This window comes from Xenopus tropicalis, chromosome 6, assembly GCF_000004195.4.
Source record: "Xenopus tropicalis strain Nigerian chromosome 6, UCB_Xtro_10.0, whole genome shotgun sequence".
NCBI classification, from domain to species: domain Eukaryota; kingdom Metazoa; phylum Chordata; class Amphibia; order Anura; family Pipidae; genus Xenopus; species Xenopus tropicalis.
In genome coordinates, this window is record NC_030682.2 from 153,936,647 (window position 1) to 153,963,400 (window position 26,754).

The following is a 26,754-nucleotide window of genomic DNA, read 5'->3' on the forward strand; positions in this document are numbered from 1 at the left end:
TGTACCAATGTTCTCTGAAGGGTCATCTAGAACCACCTAGAACCCTGACCTGCTGGAATTGCCATTACACCCTGTACTGGTAGCAATAGTAGGCCATAGGGCAAGGGAACCCCCATTTGTACAGCACACAAACTCCCCTATAGCCCCCCAACATGCAGGGTAGGGGGGGGGGGACTCAGACAAAGACACTGAGTGTTGTTTCTAAAGTTTCATTTTCATAAAAAAACCACAAACTGTACAGAAAGACTGATGGGGGGGGGGCACATGGGGGGGACATGGGGGGCTCAGAACAGCGACGTCACCCGGTCGATCTCCAATAAATCATCCAGGATCTAATGAGCAGGAACAGAAAAAAGAGAAACGAGTCAGTAATGAACTCCGCCATATTGTATGGAGCCCCGCCCCCTTATTGCCTGACCTATCACAGGCAGCACCCCCACCCTGCACCCACACAGATACCCCCACCCATGCCACACCCCCTCCCATACAATATCTGTTGTGGTGCCGATCTTCCGGGCCAGCTCGCTGCGCTCCATGTTGCTCAGATACAGGTAACGATTCAGGAGTTCCCCATCTAGAACGTTCCGCACTGGGTTCTGGAGCATCCGCCGGCTGGAGTTCAGCATCCTGCAATGTGGGGGGGGGTTACAGTCAGGGTGGGACACAACTTCCCTGTATGGGGGGGGGAGGTACCAGTTGGTTCTGTGGGGCAGGAGGAATTACCTGAATGCCCGGGGGTTGGGGCCGGCATGGTGGGGCAGGTACTGTGGGGCAGAATTACCTGAATGCCCGGGGGTTGAGGCCGGCATGGTGGGGCAGAATTACCTGAATGCCCGGGGGTTGAGGCCAGCATGGTGGGGCAGGTACTGTGGGGCAGAATTACCTGAATGCCCGGGGGTTGAGGCCGGCATGGTGGGGGCAGGTACTGTGGGGCAGAATTACCTGAATGCCCGGGGGTTGAGGCCGGCATGGTGGGGCAGGTACTGTGGGGCAGAATCACCTGAATGCCCGGGGGTTGAGGCCGGCCATGGTGGGGCAGGTACTGTGGGGCAGAATTACCTGAATGCCCGGGGGTTGAGGCCGGCATGGTGGGGCAGGTACTGTGGGGCAGAATTACCTGAATGCCCGGGGGTTGAGGCCGGCATGGTGGGGCAGGTACTGTGGGGCAGAATTACCTGAATGCCCGGGGGTTGAGGCCGGCATGGTGGGGCAGGTACTGTGGGGCAGAATTACCTGAATGCCCGGGGGTTGAGGCCAGCATGGTGGGGCAGAATTACCTGAATGCCCGGGGTTGAGGCCGGCATGGTGGGGCAGGTACTGTGGGGCAGAATTACCTGAATGCCCGGGGGTTGAGGCCGTCATGGTGGGGCAGAATTACCTGAATGCCCGGGGGTTGAGGCCGGCATGGTGGGGCAGGTACTGTGGGGCAGAATTACCTGAATGCCCGGGGGTTGAGGCCGTCATGGTGGGGCAGAATTACCTGAATGCCCGGGGGTTGAGGCCGTCATGGTGGGGCAGAATTACCTGAATGCCCGGGGGTTGAGGCCGGCATGGTGGGGCAGGTACTGTGGGGCAGAATTACCTGAATGCCCGGGGGTTGAGGCCGGCATGGTGGGGCAGGTACTGTGGGGCAGAATTACCTGAATGCCCGGGGGTTGAGGCCGGCATGGTGGGGCAGGACAGTCAGCGCATTCTGTAACATGAGGAGGCGCCGGTAGGTCTTTTCCTGCATGGGCAGCAGAAGCCCCACCCCTCCGTCCAGCGTAGCGAACCATGTGATGTGCTTATTGTCCCACAGAACCGCCTTCCGGCTCGGCCCCTCGCTGCCCCCCCGGCACGGAGTCCTCCAGAACGAGTTGATGTTGGAGCCGGCGTGAAAGTCTGCGCGACGCAACAACCGCATCCCCCCGAAACTCTCCTTAGCTGGGGGGGCAAACACCGAGTTACCCCCTGTGTGTAGCGCGGGGCAGGAGGGGCACACAGGGGCAAGGGAAGGGGAGTAGGGCGGCACACAGGGGCAAGGGAAGGGGAGGGGAGTAGGGCGGCACACAGGGGCAAGGGAAGGGGAGGGGAGTAGGGCGGCACACAGGGGCAAGGGAAGGGGAGGGGAGTAGGGCGGCACACAGGGGCAAGGGAAGGGAAGGGGAGTAGGGCGGCACACAGGGGCAAGGGAAGGGGAGGGGAGTAGGGCGGCACACAGGGGCAAGGGGAGGGGAGTAGGGCGGCACACAGGGGCAAGGGAAGGGGAGTAGGGCGGCACACAGGGGCAAGGGAAGGGGAGTAGGGCGGCACACAGGGGCACTTACCTGCAGGAAGGTACATGTACAAGATAAGGTTTCTGTCCCGATCTGAAACTGAAAGGCAGAACATAAGGATTAGAGACCCCTCGGGGGAGAGAGAAGAATATGGGCCAGACAAGGGGGTGCAGGTTGTACTCACCCAGGAAGCCGAGCTGGTTATTATCCACAAGAAACTCCACACTGTAAACTTCCAGCGGCTTCACATCCTGCCGGGGCAATAATGATGGTTATGGGGCAATAATGATGGTTATGGGGCAATAATGATGGTTATGGGGCAATAATGATGGTTATGGGGCAATAATGATGGTGTAGGGGCAATAATGATGGTTTAGGGGCAATAATGATGGTTATGGGGCAGTCAGGGAGCCGCACCCATATCATTGGTCTCAGTTACTGCCCCCCAACCCTTGTAACCTCTAACACTGAATTATAGAAACAGAAGTTGGGGCGCAAGACAAGCATGAGGTACCTGGGGTGCCACTAAGGGCTGTGATTGGCTATGTGGGAGCCCCTATATGTACAGGCAGCCTATGGGAGGCACCCATGCCCTTAATGCCTCCTTATCAATTCAAACTAAGCCCCTGCTCTGGGGGCACTGGGAGCAACATGTTACCCCCGAGTCCCTGTGGGTACCAACCCAGGGCAGTTTCCCTACAGAGCAGGGATGCGCCTCTATGATTGGCTGAGTTGCCCCGTTTGCCCCAGGGGTAAGTGCCCCATTACTGGCAGCCAGGCGTAACTCACCCTGCTAACGAGGGACAGGGTCTTGCTCTCCTCCTGGTAGCGCAGTAACGAGATGCTCTTCATTAGATCCGCCGCCAGGATGAAGTTCTTGACGCTGATCATCTGATGGATGTAGAGCTGAGTGTCTATGAACGCCATTCCCGTCAGGTCGTTGTCCTTTAGGCTCCACAGGAAGATCTGCCAACACAAAGCACTGTCAGCCCCGCCCACTCCTGTGCCTCTCTACTGGCACAGCCAACCAGTGTCAGCCCCGCCCACTCCTGTGCCTCTCCACTGGCACAGCCAACCAGTGTCAGCCCTGCCCACTCCTGTGCCTCTCTACTGGCACAGCCAACCAGTGTCAGCCCCGCCCACTCCTGTGCCTCTCTACTGGCACAGCCAACCAGTGTCAGCCCCGCCCACTCCTGTGCCTCTCTACTGGCACAGCCAACCAGTGTCAGCCCCGCCCACTCCTGTGCCTCTCTACTGGCACAGCCAACCAGTGTCAGCCCCGCCCACTCCTGTGCCTCTCTACTGGCACAGCCAACCAGTGTCAGCCCCGCCCACTCCTGTGCCTCTCTACTGGCACAGCCAACCAGGGTGAGCCCCTCCCACTCCAGTGCCTCTCTACTGGCACAGCCAGCCAGTGTCAGCCCTGCCCACTCCTGTGCCTCTCTACTGGCACAGCCAACCAGTGTGAGCCCCGCCCACTCCTGTGCCTCTCTACAGAGCCAGATCCTATTTGGGGGATTCTGCCCCTTCTTGACTTACCTTCTGCCCTATTGCAGTCACTAAATACCCGTTGCAGTGACACAGGGCGGTGACTGGTCCTTTCTGCTCCTTTTCATACAGAACCTTGAACTTGTTCTTTGTGAGCGGCTGCCCCGGCTCCGGAACCACTTCAATTATATCCATAATGAGAATCTGGGGGGGCAGGAAGTTCCACTGTGAGGGGGGAGGGAACGGGGGGGCTAAGCAAAGAGGCAGCGAGGAAGGAGGGAGGGAGGAGGCGGGGAGGTGGGAAGGGAGGAGGCGGGGAGGTGGGAAGGGAGGAGGCGGGGAGGTGGGAAGGGAGGAGGCGGGGAGGGAGGAGGCGGGGAGGAAGGAAGCAAGGAGGTGGAAGGGAGGAGGCGGGGAGGAAGGGAGGGAGGAGGCGGGGAGGAAGGAAGCAAGGAGGTGGGAAGGGAGGAGGCGGGGAGGAAGGGAGGGAGGAGGCGGGGAGGAAGGGAGGGAGGAGGCGGGAGGAAGGAAGCAAGGAGGTGGGAAGGGAGGAGGCGGGGAGGAAGGGAGGGAGGAGGCGGGGAGGAAGGAAGCAAGGAGGTGGGAAGGGAGGAGGCGGGGAGGAAGGGAGGGAGGAGACGGGGAGGAAGGAAGCAAGGAGGTGGGAAGGGAGGAGGCGGGGAGGTGGGAAGGGAGGAGGCGGGGAGGCGGGAAGGGAGGAGGCGGGGAGGGAGGGAGGGAGGAGGCGGGGAGGTGGGAAGGGAGGAGGCGGGGAGGTGGGAAGGGAGGAGGCGGGGAGGTGGTAAGGGAGGAGGCGGGGAGGTGGGAAGGGAGGAGGTGGGGAGGGAGGAGGCGGGGAGGGAGGAGGCGGGGAGGAAGGGAGGGAGGAGGAAGGGAGGGGAGGGAGGAGGCATGGGTATAAGCAGGATAGAGGGGGCAAGGAATAGAAGATATTCTCCCTGCTACTTACCCTCCCCCTACAGGTCACCTCCTCCCCCTGCATGAGGCAGGTACCCACAGCAATGTACCCCTTCAGCCCCGACACCGTCTCCTCACTTTTCAGGCTCACGGTTTTCATACATGTGGCGTGTTCCCACTCCTCCAGGTCTATCCTGAAACCGAGAGCAGAGTGTGAGCTCTTCTGTCCAACCCACAGTCAGGGCTGGAACTAAAGCCCCACGAGAGAAGGGAGGGGCCAAGAATTGAGAGCAATGATAGCCAATAGAATGACACTGTACAGCAGCCCGGGGGGGGGGGGACAATACCTGGTGTTGGGGATCGTTTCCCATCTCAGCGGGGAAATCAGCTGAATTGAAAATGCTTCCTGCACAGGTGAGATGTAGCGCTCGTCTGAAACAGCACAGAGACCAGGTGAGGGGGCGGGGCAGTAACCCATGGCAACCAGCTGCAAGTCAACAATGAGAGCAGGAGGGGCAACTGTGCAAACACTGGAACAGGAGTCACAGAGAAGGGAGGGAGGAGTCATAGAGAAGGGAGGGTGGGAGGAGTCACAGAGAAAGGAGGGAGGAGTAATAAAGGAGTGAGGGAGGAGTAATGGAGAAGGGATGGAGGGTGGGAGGAGTCAGAGAGAAGGGATGGAGGGTGGGAGGAGTCAGAGAGAAGGGATGGAGGGTGGGAGGAGTCACAGGGAAGGGAGGGCCGGAGGAGTCAGAGAAGCAATGGAAGGTGGGAGGGCGGGAGGAGTTATAGAGAAGGGATGGAAGGATGGGAGGAGTTATAGAGAAGGGATGGAGGGTGGGAGGAGTTAAGGAGGCAGCCAATCACAGACAGGGCTGTACAAGAAGGCAGAAGACTAGATGAAGGACATGGAGAAATGGCCCAACCTCTTTCTATCGTCTCGAACTCTTTCTCCTCCCCAGTCATGCGCGGGACGCGGGTGCAAACCTCGTGCACACTCGTGGTCACAGCGTATACCTGGAAGAGAATTGCCCCGGGTTATGGGGGTATCTACTGGAGAAGGGGTGCCCCTTCCATATACCCCCCAGCATTCTAACCTTGGACTCCACATGGTAGGAGACATAATGCGCCGTGCACCGTAGCGGGATCTTCCTCACCGGCCAGGGGGCATCGTAGGAGAGATTGGCGGGCAGCACGCAGATCCTCAGCTCCCCCTACAGGCAGAAAGCGGGGTTACACACAAACAGCACAGACTCTTCCCCTCACAGTCACTACACCCTGTGCGCTCATCTATCCACTCCCCCTCGCTCAGTACAAAGCCATTACACCCTGTGCGCTCATCTAACCCCTCCCCCTCGCTCAGTACAAAGCCATTACACCCTGCGCGCTCATCTAACCCCTCCCCCTCGCTCAGTACAAAGCCATTACACCCTGTGCGCTCATCTAACCCCTCCCCCTCGCTCAGTACAAAGCCATTACACCCTGCGCGCTCATCTAACCCCTCCCCCTCGCTCAGTACAAAGCCATTACACCCTGTGCGCTCATCTAACCACTCCCCCTCGCTCAGTACAAAGCCATTACACCCTGTGCGCTCATCTATCCACTCCCCCTCGCTCAGTACAAAGCCATTACACCCTGTGCGCTCATCTAACCCCTCCCCCTCGCTCAGTACAAAGCCATTACACCCTGTGCGCTCATCTAACCCCTCCCCCTCGCTCAGTACAAAGCCATTACACCCTGCGCGCTCATCTAACCCCTCCCCCTCGCTCAGTACAAAGCCATTACACCCTGTGCGCTCATCTAACCCCTCCCCCTCGCTCAGTACAAAGCCATTACACCCTGTGCGCTCATCTAACCCCTCCCCCTCGCTCAGTACAAAGCCATTACACCCTGCGCGCTCATCTATCCACTCCCCCTCGCTCAGTACAAAGCCATTACACCCTGTGCGCTCATCTAACCCCTCCCCCTCGCTCAGTACAAAGCCATTACACCCTGCGCGCTCATCTAACCCCTCCCCCTCGCTCAGTACAAAGCCATTACACCCTGTGCGCTCATCTATCCACTCCCCCTCGCTCAGTACAAAGCCATTACACCCTGTGCGCTCATCTAACCCCTCCCCCTCGCTCAGTACAAAGCCATTACACCCTGTGCGCTCATCTATCCACTCCCCCTCGCTCAGTACAAAGCCATTACACCCTGTGCGCTCATCTATCCACTCCCCCTCGCTCAGTACAAAGCCATTACACCCTGTGCGCTCATCTATCCACTCCCCCTCGCTCAGTACAAAGCCATTACACCCTGTGCGCTCATCTAACCCCTCCCCCTCGCTCAGTACAAAGCCATTACACCCTGTGCGCTCATCTAACCCCTCCCCCTCGCTCAGTACAAAGCCATTACACCCTGTGCGCTCATCTAACCCCTCCCCCTCGCTCAGTACAAAGCCATTACACCCTGTGCGCTCATCTAACCCCTCCCCCTCGCTCAGTACAAAGCCATTACACCCTGCGCGCTCATCTAACCCCTCCCCCTCGCTCAGTACAAAGCCATTACACCCTGTGCGCTCATCTAACCCCTCCCCCTCGCTCAGTACAAAGACATTACACCCTGTGCGCTCATCTAGCCACTCCCCCTCGCTCAGTACAAAGCCATTACACCCTGTGCGCTCATCTAACCCCTCCCCCTCGCTCAGTACAAAGACATTACACCCTGCGCGCTCATCTAACCCCTCCCCCTCGCTCAGTACAAAGACATTACACCCTGTGCGCTCATCTAACCCCTCCCCCTCGCTCAGTACAAAGCCATTACACCCTGTGCGCTCATCTAACCCCTCCCCCTCGCTCAGTACAAAGACATTACACCCTGTGCGCTCATCTAACCACTCCCCCTCGCTCAGTACAAAGCCATTACACCCTGTGCGCTCATCTAACCCCTCCCCCAGACATAGTCCAGACACATTACACCTGTATCCCCCACCCCCACATGTAATTTATGGGCGGTGACATTACCTGTCTGTTGAAGTACAGGAAGCCCTTGGGGCAATTGATATTGTGGAAGGGGGCAAAGGACTCGATGAAACCATCAATAGTCATGGGGTGCAAGCGCAGTGCCCCCCGGGAGGTTACCAGGAGCCAGTGAGGGGAAGGGCCACAAATGAACACCTGGTGAGAAACAGGAAATTTGGGGAGATAATCAGGCTCCGCCTTCAGAAGCAGCATTGGCCAATTAGATGGCAGGTTGCCCTTACCCCCGAGTAGCCAAATATATCCTGGAAATAGCGGAAGCGGGCCACCCGGCCCCGGGCATTCACATCCTCGCTGGAACCCTCACATTTCTTCTTAGACTGTCGGGGTTTCTTCTCTCGGAAATTGATGTTGTGCGGAACCTGCAGAGACACCAGGGGTCCGAGTGTCATACGGGGGCCAGAGCCCCTTCTCCCCCCCCGGATTCAGCCTGTCCTGTCTGCAAAGGACCCACCTCCACCCCCACCATTGTTTTACTTCTCATGTGCACCCTAGTGCCCAACTGCACCCACCCACCCGTCTGTGGGCCCTAGCGCCCGACTGTACCCACCCACCCGTCTGTGGGCCCTAGTGCCCGACTGCACCCACCCACCCACCCGTCTGTGGGCCCCAGCGCCCGACTGCACCCACCCACCCACCCACCCGTCTGTGGGCCCCAGCGCCCGACTGCACCCACCCACCCACCCACCCGTCTGTGGGCCCCAGCGCCCGACTGCACCCACCCACCCACCCGTCTGTGGGCCCCAGCGCCCGACTGCACCCACCCACCCACCCGTCTGTGGGCCCCAGCGCCCGACTGCACCCACCCACCCACCCGTCTGTGGGCCCCAGCGCCCGACTGCACCCACCCACCCGTCTGTGGGGCCCCTAGCGCCCGACTGCACCCACCCACCCGTCTGTGGGCCCTAGCGCCCGACTGCAGCCACCCACCCGTCTGTGGGCGCCAGCGCCCGACTGCACCCACCCACCCACCCGTCTGTGGGCCCTAGCGCCCGACTGCACCCACCCACCCGTCTGTGGGCCCTAGCGCCCGACTGCACCCACCCACCCGTCTGTGGGCCCTAGCGCCCGACTGCACCCACCCACCCGTCTGTGGGCCCTAGCGCCCGACTGCACCCACCCCACCGTCTGTGGGCCCTACGCCCGACTGCACCCACCCACCCGTCTGTGGGCCCTAGCGCCCGACTGCACCCACCCGTCTGTGGGCCCTAGCGCCCGACTGCACCCACCCACCCGTCTGTGGGCCCTAGCGCCCGACTGCACCCACCCACCCACCCGTCCGTGGGCCCTAGCGCCCGACTGCTCCCACCCCTCTCTAGACCTGTGTACCTGCCTGCTAGTTACTGGATTTACCCCCGTAATACTAAATGTGCCCCCGGTGCCAGGAGTGATGGGACAAATGCGGGCGCAGTACCCGGATTTTACCTTCTTAAAGCGAACTTTGAGATTCCCCTGGGATTCGTGCGCAAAAGCCTCGTATATGAGAAGCTCAGAGTCGACCAGGACCTGTGGGGAGACAAGTTGGTCACTCAGCCAATGACGACTGGGGGTAAATAAATCCAAATGCCTCGGAGTGATGGGTGAAAGCAAACATGGGGTAACTAAGGAAAAAAGGGCCTGGAAAGATTTCTGGCCAAAGGGCGTGGCCAACATGAGGGGGAGGGGCTATAAGTGCAGGGCGCTCACCAGCAGGTAGGGGCGGCTCTGCCGGTTGCCAAGTCCAACAAGGAGTACTTCCTTCACCAATGGCATTTCCCCCTGGCGAGTGACCTCCTCCTTCCGTCCTTCCCCCGTGGCGCTCGGCTGCCCAAAGGAACTGTCCACAAGCACCCGCTGCCCCACGGGGAAGTTCTTCACCAGGAACACCAGGCGCCAGTCTGGGAGCTGGTATATCTGTGGGCACGAGGGAGAGTGCAATGAGAAGGTACCTGTATGTTCAGCAAAAGCCGATAAAACAGACCAGTGGAGAAGCATGCAAGGCATTGTGGGAAAAGGAGTCGGATGAATTTCGCAATACTGGTTTGATAGTCAGAACCAGCAGTGGGTTTACACATGACAATGACACCTTTATAAATTCAATTTCCCCTCCCTAGCACAGGCCCCGTCAGTACATTGCCATATATGGTAGCAGAGTCTAGGGGAGTGGCCAGTATGGGGGGTGGATACAGCAGCCCACAATCCCCTTTATTGCATGTTGACCCCACGTATGCGATTAGTGGCCACTCACCTCCATTGTTCCATTCTCTCTCACCAGCACAGTCCAATGAGAAGGCTCCACCCGGTGTTGGGAGAAGTCTCTCTCTGTTGTGGGCGGGTTACTCTTTTGAGACTCCTCCTTCTTGGGGCTGGATAGAAGGCTGGAATCACCATATAACATTTCATCCTCGTCATCTACCGAGTGACTGCAAATCAGATGGAGAGAGACAGCCCTGGGTGAGAAGAGACCTCTACAGGAGTTGGGGCAAGTGGTGCAACTGGAAACATGAGTGAAGCATGCTGGGTAGTAGTTCGACTTTGCCCTACAGGGCGGGAGGGCTTACAGATGCAGCGGGGCTTTGCCCTACAGGGCGGGAGGGCTTACAGATGCAGCGGGGCTTGGCCCTACAGGGCAGGAGAGGGTTTCCAGATGCAGCGGGGCTTTGCCCTACAGGGCGGGAGGGCTTACAGATGCAGCGGGGCTTTGCCCTACAGGGCGGGAGGGCTTACAGATGCAGCAGGGCTTTGCCCTACAGGGCAGGAGAGGGTTTCCAGATGCAGCGGGGCTTTGCCCTACAGGGCGGGAGGGCTTACAGATGCAGCGGGGCTTTGCCCTACAGGTCGGGAGGGCTTACAGATGCAGCGGGGCTTTGCACTACAGGGCGGGAGGGTTTACAGATGCAGCGAGGCTTTGCCCTACAGGGCGGGAGGGTTTACAGATGCAGCGGGGCTTTGCCCTACAGGGCGGGAGGGTTTACAGATGCAGCGAGGCTTGGCCCTACAGGGCGGGACGGTTTACAGATGCAGCGGGGCTTTGCCCTACAGGGCGGGAGGGTTTACAGATGCAGCGGGGCTTTGCCCTACAGGTCGGGAGGGCTTACAGATGCAGCTAGGCTTTGCCCTACAGGGCGGGAGGGTTTACAGATGCAGCGAGGCTTTGCCCTACAGGGCGGGAGGGCTTACAGATGCAGCGGGGCTTGGCCCTACAGGGCAGGAGAGGGTTTACAGATGCAGCGGGGCTTGGCCCTACAGGGCAGGAGAGGGCTTACAGATGCAGCGGGGCTTTGCCCTACAGGGCGGGAGGGCTTACAGATGCAGCGGGGCTTTGCCCTACAGGTCGGGAGGGCTTACAGATGCAGCGGGGCTTTGCCCTACAGGGCGGGAGGGCTTACAGATGCAGCGGGGCTTTGCCCTACAGGGCGGGAGGGCTTACAGATGCAGCGGGGCTTGGCCCTACAGGGCGGGAGGGTTTACAGATGCAGCGGGGCTTGGCCCTACAGGGCAGGAGAGGGTTTACAGATGCAGCTGGGCTTTGCCCTACAGGGCAGGAGAGGGTTTACAGATGCAGGGAGGGTTTACAGATGCAGCGGGGCTTTGCCCTACAGGGCAGGAGGGCTTACAGATGCAGCGGGGCTTGGCCCTACAGGGCAGGAGAGGGTTTACAGATGCAGCGGGGCTTGGCCCTACAGGGCGGGAGGGTTTACAGATGCAGCGGGGCTTGGCCCTACAGGGCAGGAGAGGGTTTACAGATGCAGCGGGGCTTTGCCCTACAGGGCGGGAGGGCTTACAGATGCAGCGGGGCTTGGCCCTACAGGGCAGGAGAGGGTTTACAGATGCAGCGGGGCTTTGCCCTACAGGGCGGGAGGGCTTACAGATGCAGCGGGGCTTTGCCCTACAGGGCGGGAGGGTTTACAGATGCAGCGGGGCTTGGCCCTACAGGGCAGGAGAGGGTTTACAGATGCAGGGAGGGTTTACAGATGCAGCGGGGCTTTGCCCTACAGGGCAGGAGAGGGTTTACAGATGCAGGGAGGGCTTACAGATGCAGCGGGGCTTGGCCCTACAGGGCAGGAGGGCTTACAGATGCAGCGGGGCTTGGCCCTGCAGGGCAGGAGAGGGTTTACAGATGCAGCGGGGCTTTGCCCTACAGGGCAGGAGAGGGTTTACAGATGCAGGGAGGGTTTACAGATGCAGCGGGGCTTTGCCCTACAGGGCAGGAGGGCTTACAGATGCAGCGGGGCTTGGCCCTACAGGGCAGGAGGGCTTACAGATGCAGCGGGGCTTTGCCCTACAGGGCAGGAGAGGGTTTACAGATGCAGGGAGGGTTTACAGATGCAGCGGGGCTTTGCCCTACAGGGCAGGAGGGCTTACAGATGCAGCGGGGCTTGGCCCTACAGGGCAGGAGGGCTTACAGATGCAGCGGGGCTTGGCCCTACAGGGCAGGAGAGGGTTTACAGATGCAGCGGGGCTTGGCCCTACAGGGCGGGAGGGTTTACAGATGCAGCGAGGCTTGGCCCTACAGGGCGGGACGGTTTACAGATGCAGCGGGGCTTTGCCCTACAGGGCGGGAGGGTTTACAGATGCAGCGGGGCTTTGCCCTACAGGTCGGGAGGGCTTACAGATGCAGCTAGGCTTTGCCCTACAGGGCGGGAGGGTTTACAGATGCAGCGAGGCTTTGCCCTACAGGGCGGGAGGGCTTACAGATGCAGCGGGGCTTGGCCCTACAGGGCAGGAGAGGTTTACAGATGCAGCGGGGCTTGGCCCTACAGGGCAGGAGAGGGCTTACAGATGCAGCGGGGCTTTGCCCTACAGGGCGGGAGGGCTTACAGATGCAGCGGGGCTTTGCCCTACAGGTCGGGAGGGCTTACAGATGCAGCGGGGCTTTGCCCTACAGGGCGGGAGGGCTTACAGATGCAGCGGGGCTTTGCCCTACAGGGCGGGAGGGCTTACAGATGCAGCGGGGCTTGGCCCTACAGGGCGGGAGGGTTTACAGATGCAGCGGGGCTTGGCCCTACAGGGCAGGAGAGGGTTTACAGATGCAGGGAGGGTTTACAGATGCAGCGGGGCTTTGCCCTACAGGGCAGGAGGGCTTACAGATGCAGCGGGGCTTGGCCCTACAGGGCAGGAGAGGGTTTACAGATGCAGCGGGGCTTGGCCCTACAGGGCGGGAGGGTTTACAGATGCAGCGGGGCTTGGCCCTACAGGGCAGGAGAGGGTTTACAGATGCAGCGGGGCTTTGCCCTACAGGGCGGGAGGGCTTACAGATGCAGCGGGGCTTGGCCCTACAGGGCAGGAGAGGGTTTACAGATGCAGCGGGGCTTTGCCCTACAGGGCGGGAGGGCTTACAGATGCAGCGGGGCTTTGCCCTACAGGGCGGGAGGGCTTACAGATGCAGCGGGGCTTTGCCCTACAGGGCGGGAGGGTTTACAGATGCAGCGGGGCTTGGCCCTACAGGGCAGGAGAGGGTTTACAGATGCAGGGAGGGTTTACAGATGCAGCGGGGCTTTGCCCTACAGGGCAGGAGAGGGTTTACAGATGCAGGGAGGGCTTACAGATGCAGCGGGGCTTGGCCCTACAGGGCAGGAGGGCTTACAGATGCAGCGGGGCTTGGCCCTGCAGGGCAGGAGAGGGTTTACAGATGCAGCGGGGCTTTGCCCTACAGGGCAGGAGAGGGTTTACAGATGCAGGGAGGGTTTACAGATGCAGCGGGGCTTTGCCCTACAGGGCAGGAGAGGGTTTACAGATGCAGGGAGGGTTTACAGATGCAGCGGGGCTTTGCCCTACAGGGCAGGAGGGCTTACAGATGCAGCGGGGCTTGGCCCTACAGGGCAGGAGGGCTTACAGATGCAGCGGGGCTTGGCCCTACAGGGCAGGAGAGGGTTTACAGATGCAGCGGGGCTTGGCCCTACAGGGCGGGAGGATTTACAGATGCAGCGGGGCTTGGCCCTACAGGGCGGGAGGGTTTACAGATGCAGCGGGGCTTGGCCCTACAGGGCGGGAGAGGGTTTACAGATGCAGGGAGGGTTTACAGATGCAGCGGGGCTTGGCCCTACAGGGCGGGAGAGGGTTTACAGATGCAGGGAGGGTTTACAGATGCAGCGGGGCTTGGCCCTACAGGGCAGGAGTGGGTTTACAGATGCAGCGGGGCTTGGCCCTACAGGGCAGGAGTGGGTTTACAGATGCAGCGGGGCTTGGCCCTACAGGGCAGGAGTGGGTTTACAGATGCAGCGGGGCTTGGCCCTACAGGGCAGGAGAGGGTTTACAGATGCAGCGGGGCTTGGCCCTACAGGGCAGGAGAGGGTTTACAGATGCAGCGGGGCTTCTGTGCAAGAAGACTAAGGACACCTGGGAATTGGAATTCTCTGTCACCACTTGCCCTCCTTTATGCCCCCCCTACATTAGTGACACATGGAATATGGGATTTACCTCATCTCCGGGAAAGTGCCCTCCCCCTCCGTCATATTTTGGCCCATGGGGTCGTCCTTACAGTGGGCGGATCTGGTCTCAGTAGTGAACATTCCACTCACGTCCCGGTACACGCACAGAGCGATCACTTTGGATTGCTGGGGTAGAACAGACACAGTTACCCCCAATCAGCCAGTTATAGAGAGTTATGGGAGCCCAGTGGGGGGCACCATAGGAAGGACAAACCTACATAATGGAGGGTGGGCTTCTGTGGGACGAGCCGGTGAGTTTTGCCGTACGGATCCGCACTTTTTAGCACAAACATGGACACCTGCCCCTCGGCGCTGAGAATCACCACGTAGGGGTCGGCCACGGCACAGTGCACTATGGGGGAGCCCAGATCCACAGGGATAAAGTGCAGGTTGTTCACTGGGGGGGAGGAAGAGTATGAGCAGTTATACAGTGTATACAGCGTCTGTCAATGCCCCCCCACCCTATGCGCCAACCCTTACAGTGCCCCCCCACCCTATACGCCAACCCTTAGTGCCCCCCCCATACGCCAACCCTTACAGTGCCCCCCCACCCTATACGCCAACCCTTACAGTGCCCCCCACCCTATGCGCCAACCCTTACAGTGCCCCCCACCCTATACGCCAACCCTTACAGTGCCCTCCCACCCTATACGCCAACCCTTACAGTGCCCTCCCACCCTATACGCCAACCCTTACAGTGCCCGCCCACCCTATACGCCAACCCTTACAGTGCCCTCCCACCCTATACGCCAACCCTTAGAGTGCCCTTTCCCCCCACCCTATGCGCCAACCCTTACAGTGCCCTCCCACCCTATACGCCCAACCCTTACAGTGCCCCCCCACCCTATGCGCAAACCCTACTGTGCCCTTCCCCCCACCCTATGCGCCAACCCTTACAGTGCCCGCCTACCCTATGCGCCAACCCTTACAGTGCCCCCCCACCCTATACGCCAACCTTACAGTGCCCTCCCACCCCTATACGCCAACCCTTACAGTGCCCCCCCCACCCTATGCGCCCAACCCTTACAGTGCCCTTTCCCCCCACCCTATGCGCCACCCTTACAGTGCCCTTTCCCCCCCACCCTATGCGCCAACCCTTACAGTGCCCTTTTCCCCCCACCCTATGCGCCAACCCTTACAGTGCCCGCCTACCCTATGCGCCAACCCTTACAGTGCCCGCCACCCTATGCGCCAACCCTTACAGTGCCCCCCACCCTATGCCGCCAACCCTTACAGTGCCCCCCCACCCTATGCGCTAACCCTTACACTGCTGCCGCCGCCCCGCCCACCCCCCCCCCCCCCCCCCCCCCCCCCCCCCCCCCCCCCAACTAACAAGAACAAACCCATTTCTTGCTCTAACCCTGCAGGTATAATAACCCCCCAAAATAAAATTATAAGCGTTGGTGCATGTACTGGGGCAGACAAATCCACCCCTCCCCCCCCCACACACACCTACCTACCTCCTTCCAGCAGGCGGATCCCCCGGGGGGAAACCTGTACTATGTATTTATTGTCTCCAATGTTCCCAGCATACACTGTGGGGTCCTGAGTGGCAAATCCACTGGTGTCCAGTTCCATGATTTCCTGCCCCGTCTGCAGGATCTACACACAGCGGGACAGAGAGAGGGGATTGGAGACAAACTGGCGTGGAGATAGAGGGGGCGGAGCACAGGGGAGAGTCGGGGAGGATGCTGGGAGAGACCGATGGGTGGATGACACCAGGACAGAGAGGATGCTGGGAGAGAGACTCATGGGAGAGACAGGTGACAGAGGATGCTGGGAAAGAGAGACAGGAGACAGAGAGGATGCTGGGAGAGAGACAGGAGACAGAGAGGATGCTGGGAGAGAGACAGGAGACAGAGAGGATGCTGGGAGAGAGAGAGACACTCATGGGAGAGCGCAGGACAGGAGACAGAGAGGATGCTGGGAAAGAGACTCATGGGAGACACAGGAGACAGAGAGGATGCTGGGAAAGAGACTCATGGGAGACACAGGAGACAGAGGATGCTGGGAGAGAGACTCATGGGAGAGACAGGAGACAGAGAGGATGCTGGGAGAGAAACCCATCGGTGAGACAGGAGACAGAGAGGATGCTGGGAGAGAGACAGACAGGGATGATACAGGGATAGATGGGGCAGATCCAGAGGCCAACCAATGATCTATGAGACTGGGGCAGGATTAAGAGGAGCACATATGTGAGAGGCTACTGGGGGCAACACAGAAGCCAGAGGACTGTATATACACTGCACAATAGTGACGGGGGGCCCCATAGCGGGGGGTAAGTTTATGGGGGCCTCACCATGGTAGAATCATCTCGGCTCAGGATAAGGAAGCCATGTCGGTTGGTGTCCTCTTCTGCCTCCACAGGGGGGGTTTCTCCTTCCTTCTCCCCTTCCTGCTACAAGGGGGAGACATGAGGGTGAGAGACCACCGGGCAAACTTCCCATGGCCCCATATAGGCACGATCAGGGGCTGCTGGAGCGCCACTTACCCCTCCTGCCCCCATGTGCCCCCCAAGGGTTACCTCCTCTTTCTTGTGATTGGATATCACCGTCCACATGTCATGGCACCCGGGGAGCTCAAAGGTCGTCACCACCTGGGGGCGGATACTTTTCTGTTTGAAAGAAGAGAGACCAATGAGAGCGAGGCAGAGAGACCAATGAGAGCGAGGCAGAGAGACCAATGAGAGCGAGGCAGAGAGACCAATGAGAGCGAGGCAGAGAGACCAATGAGAGCGAGGCAGAGAGACCAATGAGAGCGAGGCAGAGAGACCAATGAGAGCGGCAGAGACAAGAGCGAGGAGAGACCAATGAGAGCGAAGGCCAGAGAGACCAATGAGAGCGAGGCAGAGAGACCAGGGCTGAGCAGAGAGACCAATGAGAGCGAGGCAGAGAGACCAATGAGAGCGAGGCAGAGAGACCAATGAGAGCGAGGCAGAGAGACCAATGAGAGCGAGGCAGAGAGACCAATGAGAGCGAGGCAGAGAGACCAATGAGAGCGAGGCAGAGAGACCAATGAGAGCGAGGCAGAGAGACCAATGAGAGCGAGGCAGAGAGACCAATGAGGCTACTGGGCAATGGCTGCTCCCTCACTGCTCCTAGCCTATGTACTGGGCTGGCTCCTATCTTATGGCTACTGGGCAATGGCTGCTCCCTCACTGCTCCTAGCCTATGTACTGGGCTGGCTCCTATCCTATGGCTACTGGGCAATGGCTGCTCCCTCACTGCTCCTAGCCTATGTACTGGGCTGGCTCCTATCTTATGGCTACTGGGCAATGGCTGCTCCCTCACTGCTCCTAGCCTATGTACTGGGCTGGCTCCTATCTTATGGCTACTGGGCAATGGCTGCTCCCTCACTGCTCCTAGCCTATGTACTGGGCTGGCTCCTATCTTATGGCTACTGGGCAATGGCTGCTCCCTCACTGCTCCTAGCCTATGTACTGGGCTGGCTCCTATCTTATGGCTACTGGGGCAATGGCTGCTCCCTCACTGCTCCTAGCCTATGTACTGGGCTGGCTCATATCTTATGGCTACTGGGCAATGGCTGCACCCTCACTGCTCCTAGCCTATGTACTGGCTGGCTCCTATCTTATGGCTACTGGGCAATGGCTGCTCCCTCACTGCTCCTAGCCTATTATGTACTGGGCTGGCTCATATCTTATGGCTACTGGGCAATGGCTGCTCCCTCACTGCTCCTAGCCTATGTACTGGGCTGGCTCCTATCCTATGGCTACTGGGCAATGGCTGCTCCCTCACTGCTCCTAGCCTATGTACTGGGCTGGCTCCTATCTTATGGCTACTGGGCAATGGGGGTATGACTGCTTCCTCAGCCAAAGGCCCCAACTGGTTTATTTCTCAGCAGTACTCAGCAGTGGCCTATCCACACTAGCCAACAATTACAGCATGGCTCAGTTCCCAGGGCTAGTAGCCCAAGTAGCCACTGATTTCCAGACAAGGAATATGCTAGAGGCAACAGCACTCGGGGGTACATTTGGGGTACTTACCTGCAGGACAGACAGGGCACCATTCTTCCCATATCCAGAACACAAAACTATTTCCAAGTCGGGCTCTGGGCTCTCCTGGAACTGAAACACAAGCATTAACCCCCCAAAAGGCTATTGCTCTGTATCCCAGGGGCCCCGCTGCAGTTATACCTCTGTATCCCAGGGGCCCCGCTGCAGTTATACCTCTGTATCCCAGGGGCCCCGCTGCAGTTATACCTCTGTATCCCAGGGGCCCCGCTGCAGCTATACCTCTGTATCCCAGGGGCCCCGCTGCAGCTATACCTCTGTATCCCAGGGGCCCCGCTGCAGCTATACCTCTGTATCCCAGGGGCCCCGCTGCAGCTATACCTCTGTATCCCAGGGGCCCCGCTGCAGCTATACCTCTGTATCCCAGGGGCCCCGCTGCAGCTATACCTCTGTATCCCAGGGGCCCCGCTGCAGTTAGAGCTCTGTATCCCAGGGGCCCCGCTGCAGTTAGAGCTCTGTATCCCAGGGGCCCCGCTGCAGTTAGAGCTCTGTATCCCAGGGGCCCCGCTGCAGTTAGAGCTCTGTATCCCAGGGGCCCCGCTGCAGTTAGAGCTCTGTATCCCAGGGGCCCCGCTGCAGTTATACCTCTGTATCCCAGGGGCCCCGCTGCAGTTATACCTCTGTATCCCAGGGGCCCCGCTGCAGTTATACCTCTGTATCCCAGGGGCCCCGCTGCAGTTATACCTCTGTATCCCAGGGGCCCCGCTGCAGTTATACCTCTGTATCCCAGGGGCCCCGCAACAGCTAGAGCTCTGTATCCCAGGGGCCCCGCTGCAGTTAGAGCTCTGTATCCCAGGGGCCCCGCTGCAGTTAGAGCTCTGTATCCCAGGGGCCCCGCTGCAGTTATACCTCTGTATCCCAGGGGCCCCGCTGCAGTTATACCTCTGTATCCCAGGGGCCCCGCTGCAGTTATACCTCTGTATCCCAGGGGCCCCGCTGCAGTTAGAGCTCTGTATCCCAGGGGCCCCGCAGCAGCTAGAGCTCTCTATCCCAGGGGCCCCGCTGCAAGGGCCCTCCTGCTGTGCTTACCTCTTCAGACAGGAAGGCTGGCTCACCCATTGAGGCCGTAGCGCAGGGCCCAATATTCAGGATACTGTCACACACCTGCAGGGGAGGGGGAAGGGTAATTAAAGGGCCAGGCACCCACGCAGAGTGATGGTGGAGTCACTAGACAGAAGAAACACAGCACAGGGAACTTCTACTAAACCTCACCCTGCTGCCCCCTACTGGCTGTACCCCCGGAACAACTAAACCTCATCCTGCCGCACTGCCCCCTACTGGCTGTACCCCCGGAGCAACTAAACCTCACCCTGCCGCACTGCCCCCTACTGGCTGTACCCCCGGAGCAACTAAACCTCACCCTGCCGCACTGCCCCCTACTGGCCGTACCCCCGGAGCAACTAAACCTCATCCTGCCGCACTGCCCCCTACTGGCTGTACCCCCAGAGCAACTAAACCTCACCCTGCCGCACTGCCCCCTACTGGCCATACCCCCGGAGCAACTAAACCTCATCCTGCCGCACTGCCCCCTACTGGCTGTACCCCCGGAGCAACTAAACCTCATCCTGCCGCACTGCCTCCTACTGGCCGTACCCCCCGGAGCAACTAAACCTCACCCTGCCGCACTGCCTCCTACTGGCCGTACCCCCGGAGCAACTAAACCTCACCCTGCCGCACTGCCCCCTACTGGCCGTACCCCCGGAGCAACTAAACCTCACCCTGCCGCACTGCCCCCTACTGGCCGTACCCCCGGAGCAACTAAACCTCACCCTGCCGCACTGCCCCCTACTGGCCGTACCCCCGGAGCAACTAACCTCATCCTGCCCCCTACTGGCCGTACCCCCGGAGCAACTAAACCTCACCCTGCCGCACTGCCCCCTACTGGCCGTACCCCCGGAGCAAATAAACCTCATCCTGCTGCACTGCCCCCTACTGCCTGTACCCCCGGAGCAACTAAACCTCATCCTGCCGCACTGCCCCCTACTGGCCGTACCCCCGGAGCAAATAAACCTCATCCTGCTGCACTGCCCCCTACTGCCTGTACCCCCGGAGCAACTAAACCTCATCCTGCCGCACTGCCCCCTACTGGCTGTACCCTCAGAGCAACTAAACCTCACCCTGCCGCACTGCCCCCTACTGGCCGTACCCCCAGAGCAACTAAACTTCACCCTGCCGCACTGCCCCCTACTGGCCGTACCCCCAGAGCAACTAAACCTCACCCTGCCGCACTGCCCCCTACTGGCTGTACCCCCAGAGCAACTAAACCTCACCCTGCCGCACTGCCCCCTACTGGCCGTACCCCCAGAGCAACTAAACCTCACCCTGCTGCACTGCCCCCTACTGGCCGTACCCCCAGAGCAACTAAACCTCACCCTGCCGCACTGCCCCCTACTGGCCGTACCCCCAGAGCAACTAAACCTCACCCTGCCGCACTGCCCCCTACTGGCTGTACCCCCAGAGCAACTAAACCTCACCCTGCCACACTGCCCCCTACTGGCTGCATCGCTGGAACCTCACCCTGGTGCATTTCCCCATCACAGACTCCCCCTTACCTCAAAGGAATAGGTGGAGAGCTGTGTCCCAGACTGCATCTCACTGCCGTACACCTCAATCTCATCAATCTCATCCACCATGTTCCCTTTACTGCCGCCTGGGGGGGGAGACACCATTAATTACTAACAGCCGCCTCCCACACTCACTCTGGGAACGGTGTGGGACACAGTAGAATGATAGAAGTTCTGTCCAAATGATACAGAGGAGAAAGTGCTCACCAGGACGGGCCAGAGAGGAATCCACTCGTTTCTTCTTATTGGGGGGCTCATCCTGCAAAAAATTTCAGATTTAGTGCCCATCTTGTACCTCTATAGCCAGACCTTTATCTGCAGCCAACCCTGTACATCCAGCCTAGTTACCCCCAGCCTGCCCTATAACTGCGGCCAACCCTGTACATCCAGCCTAGTTACCCCCAGCCTGCCCTATAACTGCAGCCGACCCTGTACATCCAGCCTAGTTACCCCCAGCCTGCCCTATAACTGCGGCCAACCCTGTACATCCAGCCTAGTTACCCCCAGCCTGCCCTATAACTGCGGCAAACCGTGTACATCCAGCCTAGTTACCCCCAGCCTGCCCTATAACTGCGGCCGACCCTGTACATCCAGCCTAGTTACCCCCAGCCTGCCCTATAACTGCGGCCGACCCTGTACATCCAGCCTAGTTACCCCCGGCCAGCCCTATAACTGCAGCCCGCCCTGTACATCCAGCCTAGTTACCCCCAGCCTGCCCTATAACTGCGGCCGACCCTGTACATCCAGCCTAGTTACCCCCGGCCAGCCCTATAACTGCGGCCAACCCTGTACATCCAGCCTAGTTACCCCCAGCCTGCCCTATAACTGCGACCGACCCTGTCCATCCAGCCTAGTTACCCCCAGCCTGCCCTATAACTGCAGCCGACCCTGTACATCCAGCCTAGTTACCCCCGGCCAGCCCTATAACTGCAGCCGACCCTGTACATCCAGCCTAGTTACCCCCAGCCTGCCCTATAACTGCGGCCGACCCTGTACATCCAGCCTAGTTACCCCCAGCCTGCCCTATAACTGCAGCCGACCATGTACATCCAGCCTAGTTACCCCCAGCCAGCCCTATAACTGCGGCCGACCCTGTCCATCCAGCCTAGTTACCCCCGGCCAGCCCTATAACTGCGGCCGACCCTGTCCATCCAGCCTAGTTACCCCCAGCCAGCCCTATAACTGCAGCCGACCCTGTACATCCAGCCTAGTTACCCCCAGCCTGCCCTATAACTGCGGCCAACCCTGTACATCCAGCCTAGTTACCCCCAGCCTGCCCTATAACTGCGGCCGACCCTGTACATCCAGCCTAGTTACCCCCGGCCAGCCCTATAGCTGCAGCCCGCCCTGTACATCCAGCCTAGTTACCCCCAGCCTGCCCTATAACTGCGGCCGACCCTGTACATCCAGCCTAGTTACCCCCAGCCTGCCCTATAACTGCGGCCAACCCTGTACATCCAGCCTAGTTACCCCCAGCCTGCCCTATAACTGCGGCCGACCCTGTACATCCAGCCTAGTTACCCCCAGCCTGCCCTATAACTGCGGCCGACCCTGTACATCCAGCCTAGTTACCCCCAGCCTGCCCTATAACTGCGGCCGACCCTGTACATCCAGCCTAGTTACCCCCGGCCAGCCCTATAGCTGCAGCCCGCCCTGTACATCCAAGCCTAGTTACCCCCAGCCTGCCCCGTACATCTAGACAGCCATGTGCCCCGCCCAGTTACCCCCATACAGCCCCGTAGCATTACGAGATTATGTTTATGTTATGGTGCTGCTACCCAACAGTTGCCCCCCAGGGCCCAATGGTGCTGCTGCTTTCCCCTCCACTTCTGATATCCCATAGTCTTTCACCCACCCTGGCCACAGAGTACCCCCCCATTTCTGTTTATACCTGTTTGTCTGGATCCTTACTGGGCCCAGCTGGGGAATCCTGAACCTTCTCTGTGTAGCGCAGGAGAAGAGAGTTGCCGAGTCGCGAGCCCAGAAACAAATACCCCGGCTCCATTGGAGTCATCTACGTTGGGGGGGAAACAGTCAGGTCAGCAGGAATTAATATCATACACTAAGGGTCAGGGGCTGTTTCTGAAGTTGAGAGCAAAAGCACCCAGGGGCACCCTGCCCAGCCCCCCACACTCCGTCCTACGGCAGTGCCACATTTGCCCTAGCAGCGCCCAACATGCCACCCACAGTAGCCCCAAACATACCCCCCACTAGGCTACTCAGACCCACCCCTGGGCACTGACTGGCAGGGACTCCCAGCACTTACAGAAGTAGTGAGGACGCTGGCGGCCGCCTTGTCGAAGTGAAATGATCGGACGCTGCGCATCCCGTCTGTGATGAGAGTCAGTACGTAGCTAGGAAAGAGCAGAGAATTAAGGCTGTGGCGCCAGTTTGTGCCCAACAAGGAACCCCCCCCCCCCGTGGAACCAGAGGCGGGGAATAAAAAGGATGTGCCTCCTCTCATTGGTTAGAGGGAGCCCGCCTTCCCATGGTGCCTTACATTTCTCCTCCCTTTAAGGAAATCACCATCTTGTCATAGGAGATGAAGGTGGCCTGGGAGCAATCGAGTGTGACGCGCAGCCCCTCCTGCGGCTCTGCACAGACAAACCACATGGGAATAAGAGACCCCACACCAAAACACAGAACCTCATGGCCCACAAGCAACTGGACTCCTGGTCACATGATGTTACCAGCACAGTCGCAGAATCCTATTGGCTACAGACACACACACTAAAGCAATAGAACTGGGCACTTACTGAGAGGGAAGGAAGTGGTTCCATTGGTCAGGCTGTTCAGTGACACGCCGTAGGGAGGGACACTCTGATTCAGATACAGAAGGGAGTTCACGGCGAATATCACCACCCCACCTGATACACAGCAGGAAGAGCGCGTCAGAAATAAACACCCCCACACACAGCCGATATAGTGAATAAGGAGCAGAGAGATGGGAGTTTCAAGGGGATTCAATCAGATTTCAAACACATTACTCCCAATGCACAGAAAGAAAGAGCTCCTCCCACTAGCAGTTAGGGCAGTGTAAAGGAGAACAGAACTAGAGCTCCTCCCACTGGGAGTCAGGGCGGTGCAAATAAGAGCTAAAGCTCCTCCCACGGGAGTCAGGTCGGTGCAAGTAAGAGCTAAAGCTCCTCCCACTGGGAGTCAGGGCAGTGTAAAGGAGAACAGAACTAGAGCTCCTCCCACTGGCAGTTAGGGCAGTGTAAAGGAGAACCAAACTAGAGCTCCTCCCACTGGCAGTTAGGGCGGTGTAAAGGAGAACAGAACTAGAGCTCCTCCCACTGGGAGTCAGGGCGGTGCAAGTAAGAGCTAAAGCTCCCCCCACTGGGAGTCAGGGCAGTGTAAAGGAGAACAGAACTAGAGCTCCTCCCACTGGGAGTCAGGGCAGTGTAAAGGAGAACAGAACTAGAGCTCCTCCCACTGGCAGTTAGGGAAGTGCAAGGACTGCAGTTTAATGTTAACACTATAATGTGCCATGTCACTTACCAATGGGTTTGGGCACCGCCAGTGCCTGGGTGCAGTCGTATGGCAGATTGGTGAGGGACCAAATGACTGGGTGCACTTTCTGCATGATGTTCAGGGAAATAGCTACGATGCTACAGGTGTCCTGTCGCACAGCAACTCTCCTGCACATGGGGAAGGAAAGGGAGTAACGAAGTGATTAGAGCTGTGTATCACTATGTGGGGGGGTTACCCAATGGTTTAATCCCGGGCCCTGTGTGGCACGAGCATGAGGGGAAAGGGAGGGGCACATACTGATGGCATAAGATCTGCTCTCTTGGGGTAACTGGGGAGGTGAGACTTACCTGGGGTGGTTAGAGTGATGGGGGGCTCAGGACTTACCCAGGGTGGGTCTAGTTGGGATGATTGGGGCAATAAGACCTACCCAGGGTGTGCTGATTGGGCCGAGAGTGGAATGAGGACCTACCCGGGCCATGTCTGGTTGGGCTCAAACAGGATGAGAAGGGTGGGCTCGTAGTATCCATGGAGGAACTGCATGTCGATGATATTCAGCAGCTTCTCGTCCAGTTCCCGCACGTCGATGATATAACTGGGCAGGAAGCTGGACTTCTGCCTATAGAAACGGGACATTACAGTGCTGGTTAGTCCCCTACGTTTGCCCACAGACATACCATTAAACTTCCCCGTACTGAGCACAATTCAGCAGGAACAGCCCCCTAAGTTTGCCCATAGCCTGTACAGAGAGATACCATAAAACTATGGCACATAGGGATTCCCCTGTACTAAGCACAATTCAGCAGGAACAGCCTCCTAAGTTTGCCCATAGCCTGTACAGAGAGATGCCATAAAACTATGGCACATAGGGATTCCCCTGTACTAAGCACAATTCAGCAGGAACAGCCTCCTAAGTTTGCCCATAGCCTGTACAGAGAGATGCCATAAAACTATGGCACATAGGGATTCCCCTGTACTAAGCACAATTCAGCAGGAACAGCCCCCTAAGTTTGCCCATAGCCTGTACAGAGAGATACCATAAACCTATGGCACATAGGGATTCCCCTGTACTAAGCACAATTCAGCAGGAACAGCCCCCTATGTTTGCCCATAGCCTGTACAGAGAGATACCATAAAACTATGGCACATAGGGATTCCCCTGTACTAAGCACAATTCAGCAGGAACAGCCTCCTAAGTTTGCCCATAGCCTGTACAGAGAGATGCCATAAAACTATGGCACATAGGGATTCCCCTGTACTAAGCACAATTCAGCAGGAACAGCCTCCTAAGTTTGCCCATAGCCTGTACAGAGAGATGCCATAAAACTATGGCACATAGGGATTCCCCTGTACTAAGCACAATTCAGCAGGAACAGCCCCCTAAGTTTGCCCATAGCCTGTACAGAGAGATGCCATATTTAGTCGTGACTCATCCACACTAACTACGTTCCCCCCAAAGAAGTCATGTGACTAAATTCTGCACAGATTAGTAAGGATAATTATTATTAAACATGGTACATAAGGATGAAAGTTCAGCTATTGGTCTGTGAAACCTGCTTGACTGCCAGTTGGCCCAGAGAAAGGGAACAAAACATTAAATCTGTCTCCAATTTGCCTCAGAGGGGTAAAAAAATTCCTTCCAAACACAAAGGGGCAATGGGACAACTTTGTACTAAGGGTTAAAGGGTTAGTTGGCCTTTGAGTTAACTTAGAATGCTATAGAATAAGCAGGTTTTTGCAACTTTTCGAGGGGTGGGCGTGTCCTAACGGTCCCTGCCAGAAGGACAGTAGGAGTATGATAGCCAATCACAGCCCTGCACTCACACAAGCACAGACAGGCGTCAGTTCCCTATCTGCTGAAAGGTAATTTAGAGGTGACTAGCCCTTGAATAGAGGTGGGTCTGTGAGATTCCTTGTCTCTAGTGCAACATGTAAAACTACCCCCCCAAGGGGCAGTTAGTAGATAGTTACCCCTCTCCCACCAGTCCGTCGTGCTCCTCTGCCAGGGTATCCCGCCGGAAGGGCAGCACCACCAGCTGGGTGCCGTATATCAGCATCACTGCGCAGCGCCCGCTGGGATCCACCCGCACCTTGGGGTTGTGAACGTTCTGCACGAAGCCGTCCTGCAAGGGGAAAAAGTGACAGTCAGCGGGGGCATCACCATATAACTGCCCCACCACTGCCCCACCACTGCCCCGGCCTCATTATTCTTCCCCGATATTGAAATCCTCCAACATAAATCAACAGCTAAATTCCCTGTATCCACCTACACACATTCTGCACTGCTGATTCTGACTGCATGTACCACTGACACAATCATCTCCACTCCAGCCAAGAGGTCATTTCCCACAATGCCTTTTACCCTTCTGCCATTCTCCTGAGGAATGAATGGATATTGGGGAGTTGTATCAGGAGTCAGAACCAGCAGTGCAGGGAAGGGAAAGGGACAGTGACAGTTACACATAACTATAAACCCAGTGAGAATGAGGGATGAATGGATATTGGGGAGTTGTATCAGGAGTCAGAACCAGCAGTGCAGGGAAGGGAAAGGGACAGGCACAGTGACAGTTACACATAACTATAAACCCAGTGAGAATG

General features: G+C 58.4%; 1 protein-coding gene across 2 annotated transcripts in view; it reads right to left on the bottom strand.

The window, feature by feature from the left end:
- Positions 1-195: 195 nt before the first annotated feature.
- The window catches only part of cpsf1 (cleavage and polyadenylation specific factor 1), a 32,830-nt gene continuing 6,271 nt past the window's right edge, over positions 196-26,754 (bottom strand). The window contains exons 6-37 of one of the 2 annotated variants that reach the window (XM_031904652.1): positions 26,128-26,279; positions 24,629-24,775; positions 24,187-24,326; positions 23,442-23,552; positions 23,186-23,279; positions 22,952-23,039; positions 22,577-22,699; positions 20,893-20,944; positions 20,674-20,771; positions 19,151-19,225; positions 18,095-18,175; positions 16,616-16,705; positions 16,391-16,486; positions 15,552-15,693; positions 14,310-14,488; positions 14,081-14,217; positions 9,909-10,083; positions 9,368-9,574; positions 9,107-9,187; positions 7,906-8,043; positions 7,667-7,819; positions 5,759-5,875; positions 5,588-5,678; positions 5,009-5,093; positions 4,714-4,855; positions 3,795-3,947; positions 3,045-3,221; positions 2,440-2,506; positions 2,307-2,354; positions 1,641-1,923; positions 489-627; positions 196-332 (exon numbers count right to left, since the gene is read on the bottom strand). In XM_031904652.1, coding sequence (XP_031760512.1) covers positions 285-332; positions 489-627; positions 1,641-1,923; positions 2,307-2,354; positions 2,440-2,506; positions 3,045-3,221; positions 3,795-3,947; positions 4,714-4,855; positions 5,009-5,093; positions 5,588-5,678; positions 5,759-5,875; positions 7,667-7,819; positions 7,906-8,043; positions 9,107-9,187; positions 9,368-9,574; positions 9,909-10,083; positions 14,081-14,217; positions 14,310-14,488; positions 15,552-15,693; positions 16,391-16,486; positions 16,616-16,705; positions 18,095-18,175; positions 19,151-19,225; positions 20,674-20,771; positions 20,893-20,944; positions 22,577-22,699; positions 22,952-23,039; positions 23,186-23,279; positions 23,442-23,552; positions 24,187-24,326; positions 24,629-24,775; positions 26,128-26,279 — 3,909 coding nt within the window. In that variant the 3' untranslated portion in view covers positions 196-284. Of the gene's footprint in view, positions 333-488; positions 628-1,640; positions 1,924-2,306; positions 2,355-2,439; positions 2,507-3,044; positions 3,222-3,794; positions 3,948-4,713; positions 4,856-5,008; positions 5,094-5,587; positions 5,679-5,758; positions 5,876-7,666; positions 7,820-7,905; positions 8,044-9,106; positions 9,188-9,367; positions 9,575-9,908; positions 10,084-14,080; positions 14,218-14,309; positions 14,489-15,551; positions 15,694-16,390; positions 16,490-16,615; positions 16,706-18,094; positions 18,176-19,150; positions 19,226-20,673; positions 20,772-20,892; positions 20,945-22,576; positions 22,700-22,951; positions 23,040-23,185; positions 23,280-23,441; positions 23,553-24,186; positions 24,327-24,628; positions 24,776-26,127; positions 26,280-26,754 lie in introns of both variants that reach the window. The other variant, XM_031904651.1, reaches the window with a different exon arrangement.